Source organism: Cololabis saira, chromosome 2 (assembly GCF_033807715.1).
Source record: "Cololabis saira isolate AMF1-May2022 chromosome 2, fColSai1.1, whole genome shotgun sequence".
In the NCBI taxonomy this organism is placed as follows: domain Eukaryota; kingdom Metazoa; phylum Chordata; class Actinopteri; order Beloniformes; family Belonidae; genus Cololabis; species Cololabis saira.
In genome coordinates, this window is record NC_084588.1 from 571,122 (window position 1) to 584,830 (window position 13,709).

The following is a 13,709-nucleotide window of genomic DNA, read 5'->3' on the forward strand; positions in this document are numbered from 1 at the left end:
ACCATAATTTTTATTTGTAACTCGACCTCGCGGCCGAACCGTAAAAGCTGGACAGATAATTTTTGGTCAGAATGTAGACATACATTTTGGTATTCTTAAAATGTGACTTTGACAGGCGTGGTGTGCACAAAATTTGAACGGGGGGGCCAACAGACACGCCAATTCCTGTCTCGCTCTCCATTGACTCCAATGTTAAAAAAACTTTTCTTCAAAAAAATCTCACTTTTGTTTTTGAACTGCCGTTACTAACACATTTTAAGGAATATCTGAATAAAACTAAGATTGTCAGAATCTTCCGGGTTCTGTCTCTCTCACGATGTCTTTGTTTTTCTGCTAGGAGCTACGGTTTTCTCACAAATCTGAGTTCTTTGAGAACTTGTCATAAGGCAAAACTCCGGGTTTTTCTCAATGCGAACCTTCCTCAGGTTCGAGGTTCTTGTTTCCCTGGCAACCGGAGCACAGCTGTTGACTGATTACACATAGCATGACTGGTCACATGACCCAGTCAGTAAAGACTTAATATACTTTAACCTGGAAAAAATATACTTTAACCGGTTCATGGGATATATATACATATATATATATATATACATATATATATATATATATATATATATATATATATATATATATATTAGGGGTGTAACGGTATTTGTATTCGTCCCGTCCCGTCACGGTACGGCCGTCACGGTTCGGTGCACGCAGTCTTACGGCGAATACATCTGACTGAGTTAAAAAAAAAAAATCGTTTTTTTTCCCCTTATAAAAATCAACAGTAACGTTCCATTACAGACCTAAATGTGTGCTAGTGTGTGCATATCAATAAATATATGTGCAATTCATATATCATCATAAATTGTAGGCTATAATAACGATAAAATGTTCTAATCCTTAATTTACAACTGTCCTGAACGCATCAGGGCCGTGAGCCAACGCGGGTTGGGTGTAAAGACTGATTTATGGTTCTGCGTTAAATCGACGCAGGGCACACACTATAGGGTACGGCGCACTCTACGGCGAGTTTATGTGGCGACGCACAACCTTCGCCGTAGGCGCTGCGTTGGTGTAACGCGGTACCATAAATCAGCCTTAACAGTCACAGCAAATTTGCTGTGAAGGAGATTAGCGCTAAAGTTTAAAAGAGGACTAAATTTGTACAAAGTTTTGAATGTTACCCCGTTTTCCACGTTACCTGGATTATTTTGGGTTATGGAAGAGTCAACTGCCATTGGTGAGTCAGTGTAACCTTCTTAAATAATTTCTTTATAATGTTGTAGCTTTGACCAGCTGCCTATTTTAATGAGCTTTGTGTTGTTGTTAACGAGACCGCCGGGTCTATTCTCTGTTATAGAGCTCAGAAATGATGTTATAGACCGCTGTGTCTATCTATCTAAATAGATTGTGTAATTTTAGACCAGTTATGTTTTTTTTGTATTCAAGCTGTATCAAAGATGGAACTGAGTCAGTCTGTGACTATCTGAGTTTTCAGCGCCATGTGATTGACAGCTGTCAGGCCTGTGTGTGTGTGTGTGTGTGTGTGTGTGTTCTTCTGAACAAGTTTGTGACTTTACTCTGCTTTCTGCAGCATAGGCCTATAGGCTTGCTTGGCTCAATAAAAGTGAGAATAGTTTGATGGGTAGGATGATGTTGTTGAACGTTAAAATGACTATCATAAGGGCCCATGGAGAATGCTCCGCCCCCAGACGGCTCCGCCCATATGCAGCAGTAGAGGAGCCCGGGTTCAAGTATTTATTAAAAGTGCTCGAGCCTCGTTACAATGTCCCATCCCGCGCTCACATAAACCAGTCCGTGGTAAAATTAAAAACACTAATGCAAAAGTTAAATGTTTTATTCTATTTATTTTACATTTTAATAAGATATGCTTTTTAGTTTTGTAGCCAATTGAACAAACTTTAACTTTCAAATGCTATGATCAAAATAAAGGAAGAAAAAACTCGTCTTATACATTTGGGACTTTTTGTATTTTATTTCCCGTTGTACCGAACCCGTACTGAACCGTGACCCCTAAACCGAGGTACGTACAGAACCGTGACTTGTGTGTACCGTGACACCCCTGATATATATATATATATATATATATATATATATATATATATATATATATAAGCTGGTAATGCATGAATGAATGATTGATGCTGAAGCTGGTAATGAATGAATGGATGAATGGATGAATGCCAAAGCTGGTAATGAATGAATGAATGCTGAAGCTAGTAATGAATGAATGAATGAATGAATGCTGAAGCTGGTAATGAATGGATGAATGAATGAATGAATGCTGAAGCTCGTAATGAATGAATGAATGCTGAAGCTGTTTGGATTTGAACATTTTGAACTTTTGCAGTGTTTGAATAACTTTGAAACATTATTTCCAATGTTTTTAAATGACAAAGATATGCTAAAAAGTATTCACACAATTATGTACATTAATAATGAAGACAAGAAAAACATTTTCACACACAAAAGTTCTTTCACACATCATTTACTGCTGAATGTTGGGAGGTACTTTTTGTGGCTGTTCTTTTAGGCTTCAGAAGAACAGGAAAAGTGGAAAAATGCAGACTTATAACAATTAATATAATTTCTGCAACACCCTTTATAAAGAATTATTTGAAAGCACAGTGAAAACTGCATAGGGACATTTTCTTGACACCAAGAACTTGTATTTCCTCTACTTCTTCTTGCCTAGTGTTCTTTGCTTTTCTGCATGTTCCACTGTCTTCTCTTCCACATAAAGACCTTTCCGTCGGCGGACGCCATTCATGTATTTATGGGCCTGGTTGACGGAGTCTGCTTTCTCCCCAAAATGCAGATATTCTTCCTCCGTGGTAGGAATCCAGTATGGATCACAGCTGATCACCTGGTACAGACAACAAAGGAGGAGAATCATTGGTTGCACAACTCTGACTGCAAAACTCGCAAGGTAAACAGCAGGGGATTAAAGAAGGGTGGAGTGAGAGCGAGACTCAAACGGGAGACGCACAAACAAAGAGCGCTCCCGTCCATTATCCTGGCCAATGTGCGGTCTCTCCGCAACAAACTGGACGAGCTGCAGGCTTGTGTGAACCATCTGCACGAGTTCAGAACTGCTTCTGTTCTGGCTTTCACGGTATCATGGCTAAATAACAGCGATCACGACGGCATGCTGCACATAGACGGCTTTTCAGCACCCGTTCGTCTGGACAGAGACAGTGAACGCACCGGGAAACAACATGGCGGCGGCGTGTGTCTGTATGTAAACAACAACTGGTGCTCTACAGTCACTGTGAGAGAGAAGCTGTGCACCGCAGACATTGAGCTTCCGGCTGTTTCCCTGCGCCCCTACTACCTCCCCAGAGATCAGCAACATCAGCAAAGAGTCCCGTTTAAATGGTCTCCAAGTGGGATAAGATACCTTGGAATTATGGTAGATAACAATCTTAAGAATGTGTACAAGCTGAATTACTTACCACTAGCTAGTCGAATAATGGAGGATTTACAGAAATGGATACATTTACCTATAACTTTGATTGGCCGAATAAATTGCATTAAGATGAATGTATTACCGAGGCTGCAGTACCTCTTTCAGTCTTTACCGACTCCAGTGCCAACCAGTTTCTTTAAAAACCTTAATAAACATATTAGACAATTCATATGGAATGGTAAGACTCCAAGTTTCTCAATAGAAAAACTTACATGGGACTATAAACTGGGGGGTCTTCGACTGCCTAACTTTGAAAAACATTATTTGGCTGTGCCCAAATGCGACTCGTTTCTTTTCTTTTTGAAAGGGATAATGTCCCACCTTGGGTTTCAATTGGAATGTTTGCTCTTAAAGAAAATATACCTGCAGACTTTATCTATAAATGGACACCTAAAACTATCTCCAGAAGAACTGACAACCCTGTCCTGATTAATATCATCAAGATGTGGCATGAAGTCCGGAAAAATATTGGACTAAAAAATATATTTTCACCCAAAACACCATTGAAGCAGAATGAACTCATACCGATGTCAGTGGATAATAAGACCTTGGAAATGTGGCACCAGAAGGGGATTCGTAATTTGGAGGACTGCTATGAGGAGGGATCCCTGATGTCTTTTGAGGACCTAAGGAGGAAGTATGATCTGTCCAGCAGAAACTTTTTTTGTTATTTACAGTTAAGATCATTTCTTAAATCTGTTTAGGGATCTGAAATGTCTTTACCCATGCTCAATGATCTGGAAGGACTGCTTCATGAGGGTAATGCACCACGTCTTATCTCAAAAGTGTACTCTCTCTTGATGGAGGATGCTCCAAAACCAGGTTTACATAAATCAAGGCAGAAATGGGAGTTGGACTTGGGTGTGACGATGGGTACAGGGCTCTGGTCTGAATTGTGTCGAAAAAGTCTAACTGCCACTATTAACTCCAGATACAGGCTGACCTATTATAACTTTCTCCATCAGTCCTATCTTACGCCACTGAAATTGCATAAATATAAACCTGAGATATCTAGCCTGTGTTTTAGATGTGGGATAGAAGAGGGCTCATTCCTGCACTGCACTTGGTTATGCACAAAACTAAACACATTCTGGCATGATTTTTCTGACATCTTGACAAAACTTCTAGGAGTGCGTCTCCCATTAGATCCTCAAACATGCTTATTAGGAGATACTACAAAAATTGATGCTCAATTAAGAAAAGCTCAAAAGAAGTTTCTCGCACTGGCCTTGTGTGTTGCCAGGAAGTGTATTGCCATCACATGGAAGTCAGACTCCCATCTTTCTATAGGAAGATGGGTTTCAGAAATGAATAGCTGTGTTCCACTTGAAAAAATTACATATACACTCAGGAAAGACTATCAAACGTTTACAGAGATGTGGCAACCCTATTTGGCATATATGGACACATTGTCAGCCTCTATGATGGACGGGTCGTAGATTTATAAGCTTTTTTGCTGTCAGCGCTTACTGTTGTCTATCTTGCCTCTCTACCTCATTTATTTGTTATTTATGTTTTCTCTCTCTCTTTTATTTATTTTTTTTTTGGGGCGGGTTGGGGAGGGTTTTGAAGTTTTGTGTTTGTGTGTTCATGTATATACCTTGAAAAAATGCTGAAAATAAAATAATCTAAAAAAAAGAAAGGCTGAAGAAGAGGTATGATTTTTGCACATTTTTTTTGTTATATTGGGGTATCTCAGTTTATTGATCATATGTTGTTGTTTTTATTGTTGTTTTTTTCCTTTTATATGGGTAGGCTGAATATTAGAAATGATGGTCGTTCATATTGGCAATTGGAATAATTCCTTGGGAAAATGTTAGAGATGATATATACTTTGTTTTAAGGACTTACGAAAGGGAGTCTTATTTGAACATACTTTTCTCTATATTTAGGACGTGGTTTATTAATACAGGGCGCTGGAGCGGTGCTTCCCGACCCTGGTCCTGGTGGCCCGCTGCCCTGCGTGGTTTTGGTGTTTCCCTCCTCCGGTGCGCCTGATTCAGTAGGACGGCTTGTCATCAGGCTCAGTAGAAGCCTGGTGGCGACCCGTTCGCTTGGGTCGGGTGTGCTGGGGGGGTGGGACGTCGGGGGTGTGCGGGGCGGTGGATCGCTGGGGTTGAGAGGCACCCACAGCACGAAAAGATGAGTTTATGGGAATATGCTGACATAGCATTTAACCGGTAATGTTTGTGTTTGCTGGGTGTATGTGGATGTTATTGGGAATTTACTGGTGAAAGAAGTTTACTGTGAAATACGGCCATTTCTGGGCTGTAATCGGGAGTTTACTGACCCCACTTTTTTGCCACGGGTAGAGGAACAGCAGGGGACCTTTAGACCTTTGTTCAAAAAATGCAGCCATCGAGAGCCATCAAACGGCCATCAACACTTCTGTGAGTTACCATTCAAACTCCCCCAACCTGTTTATGCCCAATTGGCCCACGTGAATAGCAAATGGAGATAGGGCCTATCACTGGAATGTGTATACCATCATGAACAGATCACAAACTTGACCTCATTTACTTCAGTGTTCTTTTTACAAAAACAGGGAGGGGGGGGGGGTGAAGTTACCCCACCCCCGCACCCCCCTCAAGTCTGGAATGTCACACCTTTGTGTGACAATAGCCAGCATGGCACCCTGCTGAGCTGGCTACTCCAAACACAGCAGGAGGTCCCAGTACAATACGGGTGTTTCCGGACCAGGGAAATTTTTAGTTTTCGGCTGGTTTACCTTACATAAATTCCCGTGCTAGCACCTGAAATACCGGGGGTATACACAGCCGTAAACCCTGGTTTTTTTGCTGTGCGCGATAGAGGGCACTGTTTTGTTTGGTTATTTACTATAAGATATATTCCACTTTTTGAGTGTTGCTTACCTCCGGAGCAAGGTGAGCTGTGTCTGAGTTAGGACTGTTTAGTGAACAGTGAAGCTAGTAGAATTTTTCTTTTCTACGGGTAAAACTTCAATGTTAGTTTTCTATTATTTTTTTATTTTTATTTTTTATTTGTGTGTGTTTGTAGTATATGGGGTATAGATGGGGATCTCCTGGGGGACCAGCCAGGTTCTATATATGTTACTTCACTAAGCTTCTTAATGTAAGGGGAGCAAATATACTACACAAGCAAGTCGGTATTTTGAGTTTTTTGCGATCTAAAGCAATCGATTTTGCTTTCATTCAAGAGTCTCATCTTCTGGAACAACATAATAACCGGCTAGCGAATAAATATTACCGGGTTCTGGCTTCATCAACTGCAACCTCCCAGACTAAGGGTGTGGCAATTTTAGCCAAACGGAGGCTTCGGTTTGATCTCCTGGGTGAATGGTGTGACAAAGCTGGCAGAATAGCTATTGCAAAAATCAGGTTGGAAGGTAAAATGATAGCATTAATTTCAATTTATGCTCCAAACAATTTAGATAAAGATTTTTACAGGCTATTAACTGAAACCATACTTGATTTAACAGATTTTAATATCATAGTGGGTGTTGATTTTAACGCAGTATGGGATTACACACTGGACAGATCCACAGCTACTCAAAGTAGGGAACAAGCTCTAGCTTCAGCAGAGCTCCGCGCATGGGCTGGCCATCTAGGACTACCGTAGTTGATTTGTGGCGAATGGTTAAACCATCGGCCAGGGATTATTCCTTTTTTTCAGGACAACATTCCTCGTTTTCAAGAATTGATTTCATTTTTGTTTCTGTTGATCTGTTCCATAAAATTAGGAAAGCTGAATTACTCCCAATGACATTGTCGGACCATAAAGCCATACTAGTAAAAAGTTCTTTACGTCCTTTGGTACATATAGCTCCCAGATGGAGATTTAATACGTCACTATTACGTGACTCAAAATATATTGTACAATTTCGTTCTGGACTACAGGAGTTTATTGACATCAATTCAGGCTCAGTTGAGGATACTAAGACTGTATGGGATGCGATTAAAGGATACATTAGGAATAAAACCATTCTTTATTCCTCCACTTTACGAAAATTGAGGTCTGCAAAACTGGAAAAATCGGAGGCTCAGTATGCAACATTAGATGCATCTTTACAAAGCAGCTTCAGTGACAACCTAGCGATTCAGAAGGAGTTATTCAAAAAATAAATTAATTCAATTCTTAAGCGGCGTTCAGAGTTTCTCATGAAGCATACGAGACAAAATTATTATTTTAATGGTGCGAGGCCTAGCCATCTTTTGGCCTTAAGACTCAAACATACTGAACAGTTTGCAGATATTGTTAGCGTTAAATCAACAGAGGGGACCATACTTACGGAACCAAAACAGGTCAATACAACATTTCGTTCATTCTATGCAGATCTTTATTCCTCTGAGATTATACATAATGCAGACAAGTGCAATGAGTTTTTGGCTATGACTCAGCTACCAAAATTGACTGATTCTGACGCTCGCAACCTTGATGCTCCTTTCTCCCTAGAAGAGATTAAAGAGGCAATAGACCAGATGCGTAAAGAGCGATCTCCTGGATTTGACGGGATCCCACCTGAATTTTATGCTATATTTTGGAGTGAATTAGGACCAATATTATCTGATATGTTTCAATATGCCATTGAAAAGGGAGCCTTTTCCAGAGATGTTAATTTAGCTATTACCTCCTTATTATTGAAAAAGAATAAAGATCCTACAGAGTGTTCAAATTACAGACCGCTTTCACTGCTTAATTCTGACCTCAAAATATTTGCTAAGGTACTTGCACGCCGTTTACAAGGTCATATGACTAAGTTAGTTCATTGTGACCAAACAGGTTTCATTGGGACAAGATTGGCCTCTGATAATGTTAGGAGATTACTACACATTATAGACAAGGCCTCCACCACAGGCTCACCTGCCGCTGTGTTGTCACTGGATGCAATGAAGGCATTTGATCGCCTTGAATGGAATTATCTATGGTCAGTGCTGGAAAAGATGGGGTTTGGTACCACATTCATTAATTATATTAAAGTTTTATACTCTAACCCAACAGCAATGGTGTTGACGGGAAAGAGTTGTTCATCACCATTTAAGGTTTGTAGGTCTTCCCGACAAGGATGCCCTCTGAGCCCACTACTGTTTGCGCTCTCACTTGAACCGTTGGCTGAGATGGTCCGTCAATCCTCCAACATCACTCCAATCTCGATTAATGGTACTAACCACCATATTTCATTGTATGCTGATGATATTCTTTTGTTCATAAATCAGGCACCCCAGTCAATCTCTCATATTTTACATATTTTTAATCAATTGGTGACATTTCAGGTTACAAAATAAACTGGACAAAATCAGCTCTTCTACCCCTAAATGATACAGCAAGATCTGCCACTCTGCCACCCATAATCCCAGTGGTCAGTCAATTTAAATACCTAGGTATTGCTATATTTTCATCAATTCAGACTATTGTGAAGAACAATTAAGGTGATACATTGAATAACATTTATCTTGATTTAGATAGATGGTCGTCATTGCCTAACTCTTTACAAGCTAGAATATCGATTATAAAGATGAATATTCTACCTCGTGTTAATTTTATTAGCTCCATGCTCCCGTTACCAGCATCACCATAGTTCTGGACAAAACTTAATTCTGCAGTCTTCAAATTTTTATGGCACGGGAAACGCCCCCGAATCAAATTTTTATTATTACAACGAGCTAGGGCTGATGGGGGCCTATCGTTACCTAATTTTAAATTGTATTATTGGGCTTTCACCCTTTGCCCTCTTTTGAAATGGTTTGATCCGACCCTTAAGGTGTCATGGCGAGAGCTTGAAGAGAGTTTGGTTCACCCCTTTGAGTTGAGAGATCTTTTATTTTCTAACATCACTACTAGTCAATGCAAAGCACAGTTTGGGCCAATTGTTGCTCACCTTGTAATGGTATGGAGATCTGTGGAAAAGATGTGTAAGATTGATGGAAAATGGAATAGGTTTTCCCCGATATTTAATAATCTCGGTCTTCTAATAGACGGATGTCCCCTCAGTTTCCCTGGGTGGAAGACAAAAGGTGTTCATACATTGGGGGATGTGTTTGACGAAAACGGACTGTGCTCGTTTCAGAAACTTTGTGAAATTTTTAAGTTACCTGGTACTTTTCTAATTTTTTTTTCTATTTACAACTGAGATCATCTATGAAAGCCTACGGGGTCCCGTGGCAGTCTGCCCTTACAATACACCCTATACATGAGCGCATCTGCAAAGCAAGTAGATCTAAAGGTCTGGTTTCTTTGTTATATGAATTTGTTTTAAAATCCGGCTATATGCCCCTAACTGTGGATGCTTGGTGGAGGAGCGATATTCCAGACTTGGATTTAGATTTTAATTCGAATAACATCTGGTCAAATATTTTACTCACCTCTAGGAACCCCGACCATCAATTAATTCATTTCAATTATGTACATAGAACTTATCTAACTCCCCGACGGTTATGTGCGATGAAATTATTAAATACTTCATACTCTACTTTGTTTACCTCCAATGAAATTGGTACTTTTTAATCATATGATTTGGGAATGCCAAGGAGTTTTTGAGTTTTGGAGGATGGTTGCTTCTAAACTTTCATTCATTTTTACTATTAATATTACACCATCCCCAACCATATTTTTATTAAATGATATATCCCAGTTACATTTGGAACGTACACAAGAACGCATCTTTCTTGCGGGATTAACAGCAGCAAAGAAAATTGTGGCTATGAGATGGAAAACTCCTCATATTTTAACATTCCAACAATGGGCTCTCAATTTTTTAGATATTGTGTATATGGAACTCTCGACAGCCCGGCTACATGGTGCAAGAGAGAAGAATATTAATATATGGTCTCAATTCGCAGAGGTGCTCCAAAACATGTTTTAAAAATTGTACTTGACCCTATAAGGTGTTCTTCTTTGGCTTGCTGTATTGAAGTGTATTTATATGTGGTATATTTGCATAAAATATAGGTACTTTGTCTGCGTATATACTGATACAAGGCAAATGTGATAAAAAAAATAAATAAAATATGCATTACGTAATTTGGTTGGTCCGAGGGGAGGAGGGAGGGGGTGATGGTTGATTTGTATTTAGGGCCCGAGCACCTTCAGTGCGAAGGCCCTATTGTATCTGTAGGAATTTTCTTTCTTTCTTTCTTTCTTTCTTTCTTTCTTTCTTTCTTTCTTTCTTTCTTTCTTTCTTTCTTTCTTTCTTTCTTTCTTTCTTTCTTTCTTTCTTTCTTTCTTTCTTTCTTTCTTTCTTTCTCTTTCTTTCTTTCTTTCTTTCTTTCTTTCTTTCTTTCTTTCTTTCTTTCTTTCTTTCTTTCTTCTGACGAAAGGAGGGCCTTTTTGCCCCCCTAAACGTGCCCAAAAAGTCACCAAATTTTTTTTGTTTTGTTTTTTTTGAAATTCTGATTGGTTGTCCCTTTTTTCTGCTATAACTTTTGAATGGTTTGACATAGAGAGTCGTGGGTGGTGTCATCAGATTCTGTATGGAGTCCTTGACCTTCATTGGCCTGAATTAGCCCCGCCCCTTCTTCTGATTGGTTTTCCCTTTTTTCTGCTATAACTTTTGAATGGTTTGACATAGGAAGTCGTGGGTGGTGTCATTTCTGATATGCTTATGGGGGGCGGTGGCCGTGAGTGCGAGGGCCCGTTCATCGCTGCTTGCAGCTTTAATTTATTTTGTTTTTCTGTGTCATACAAAAATATTATGTATGGTAAAAGACTATTATGGCTATCGGTTTTCAACTACTAAATGCCACTGGCTCCCCCCAGGGCTGTGTCTCTCCCCCCAGGGCTGTGTGCTCTCCCCCCTGCTCTTCATCCTCTACACTGATGACTGCAGAGCCACACAGCCCAACCGCCATCTGGTCAAGTACGCTGACGACCAGGGGTGGAAAGTAACTAATTACATTTACTCACGTTACTGTAATTGAGTACTTTTTATGAGTAATTTGTAATTTTCTGAGTAGTTTTTGAAATATGTAATTTGTACATTTTGACCCAAGTATTTTACTTCGCTACATTTGAACCCCCTCACGTTACTGAGTACAAAATTTATGGTGAAAAAATTAAATGCGGGCGGAAACCCCTGTGTCCCGGAAGTGAACGTGATTTGCGCCTTGATGCGTCGAAACTGCCGGAAACAAAAGAAGAACAACAATATATATAAGAAGTGCCCCTTGCCTTCTGCGCACCCTTTTGGATCTAAGCGTTTGAAGATGGATGTTGCTGATATGGAGATCAAGGATGAGGAAGGGCCCGACGAAGATAGAAATTCTGGAGCGGAAAGCCACAAAAACCCGTGGCCAAACTTGGCAGACTTATTCGCGTTCAAACGCACAAAAGGCAACAACATTGTAATGCAGTGTAAAATGTGCCTGCCCGGCAGAACGGAACTTTGAGCATTCAAGACATCAACATCTAATACGAAAGCATGTGGTGGTAAGTGAGCGCATGTGTTTTTGTTTCTTACATCCCAAACGGTTTATTTGTTGTTTGGTTTTAAAATCCCAGATAACACAGAGCTGCCAACTTTCCCAGAAACGTAGGCGTGAGATTTGGCGGGGACGGGTGGGCTGTTTTATTAATCTGTCTATTAATTGTTTATTCATTTCATTAATACTTCGTTGAGCATTGTCGCGCATAACGGGACACGTCACAGACGTCATGCTCATCAAACCGCTGCTTCACCAGCTGACCGAGAGGTCCGCACCGAGTTAACGAGAACCGAGCCGTGGCTTCACAAGGCTCAGCCAGCCGCTGTAGCATGACTGGTAGCTGTTAGCACAGAGCTCAGAGCTTCTGTGAGCTAAGATGCTTTCACCACACGTGACAATGATCCGTCATTTGATTTTTCAGCTCGCGTTAGTTTTCATTCAGGTCCAAACAGTTGATCAGTGACTGCGTTTACATGCAGTCAGTTCTGATTCAACAGTTTAAAATATACAATATATGATATAATACAATTTTATATGATGTAAATGTTATTTTGTTGTTTATGGTTACAAAGTCCAAATCCTTCTATGTTAATAAACAAAACTTAATTATAGTTTTTTTCATTTATTTATCTCGTGCAGGTTGAGTCCAAACTGAGAAGGCAGGAAGCGTCGGTCAAGATGTGCCTTCCACTCATCTCGGCACTACAGCAAGGGGTACAGAGGCGCTTCAGAGTCATGATGGAGGACCGAGAGCTTATCTCAGCAGCAATCCTCCTACCCAAATTTAAGACGGGCTGGACTGACAAATCTGAAGTCACCGAAGCAGGTATGACTCCATTGTTCAATATCACAGCAATCAGGAATTTATTTTAGTCTTGTGTATATGTATTTGTTTTTTATCAACAAATACATATTAACAACATTTCAATACAGAATACAAGGAGTTTTATTTGCCACATGCATAGAAATTCTAAAAAAGCATAACATGAGGTGAAATTACAGTTAACCATCTGTACTGTGCAGGCGTGTTTGTTAGTGGGAGCTGGGGTATTAAAGTGCAATAGTGTCAACGTGCATACTGCAATATGTCATCTGACTTAGCTGTCCATAGTACTCTTTAAGAACAAATAGCTCAGTACTTAATTTCCCTACGCTGTCTGTCATTAAACAGGACTACTATATTTGAGGCATCACCTTGACCAGATGGCTGAGGCTGAGGTGAAGCAAGGCACGCTCAAGGAGCATTCGTCAGACGAAGACGACTACTTCTCCACGATGAATTCCCGCAGGTCAGAGGATTCTGGGGAATTGGAGGAGTACCTCGCCTGTGTTTCAGAGAACATGGACCTGCTGAACTCCTTCCCAAACATTAAGAAACTGTCTCTGAAACTCAACACAGGCCTTCCAGCCTCAGCCGCCTGTGAGAGACTTTTTAGTTCTGCCGGGTTGCTCTTCACAGCAAAGAGAGCAAGACTTACAGCAAAAAACTTCCAAAATCAGCTGCTGCTGAAATTAAACAAGAGCTTTTCCAGTCTAAAGTTGTAGATTGTGGGCAGTATTGTGGGATCTTGTGGGCATTTTATTTTGGTTTATTGTGAATAGCAGGATCCTGCGGACATTGGGCACTTTATTTTGTGTTTGAATACTTTGATTCTGGTTTTAGTGTTGTCGGTTGGACAATATGTTTGCACTTTACAATACAGGTTGTGACTGTCCTTTTTGTCCTGTTCTGCGGAGGTAAGAGGATCATGTTACTGAGCTCAGCTGAGCTTTTACAAGTGTGAATGTGTACTTTAATATGCCTCAAAGGTGATTGAAACAACTTGTGC

General features: G+C 40.2%; 1 protein-coding gene across 3 annotated transcripts in view; it reads right to left on the minus strand.

Moving 5' to 3' along the window:
* Positions 1-2,116: 2,116 nt before the first annotated feature.
* Positions 2,117-13,709, minus strand: part of efl1 (elongation factor like GTPase 1) — a 111,960-nt gene continuing 100,367 nt past the window's right edge. For 2 of the 3 annotated variants that reach the window (XM_061735601.1, XM_061735610.1), the window contains one exon: positions 2,117-2,878. In XM_061735601.1, the coding sequence (XP_061591585.1) occupies positions 2,690-2,878 (189 nt within the window). In that variant the 3' untranslated portion in view covers positions 2,117-2,689. The remainder of the gene's footprint in view (positions 2,879-13,709) is intronic. The other variant, XM_061735619.1, reaches the window with a different exon arrangement.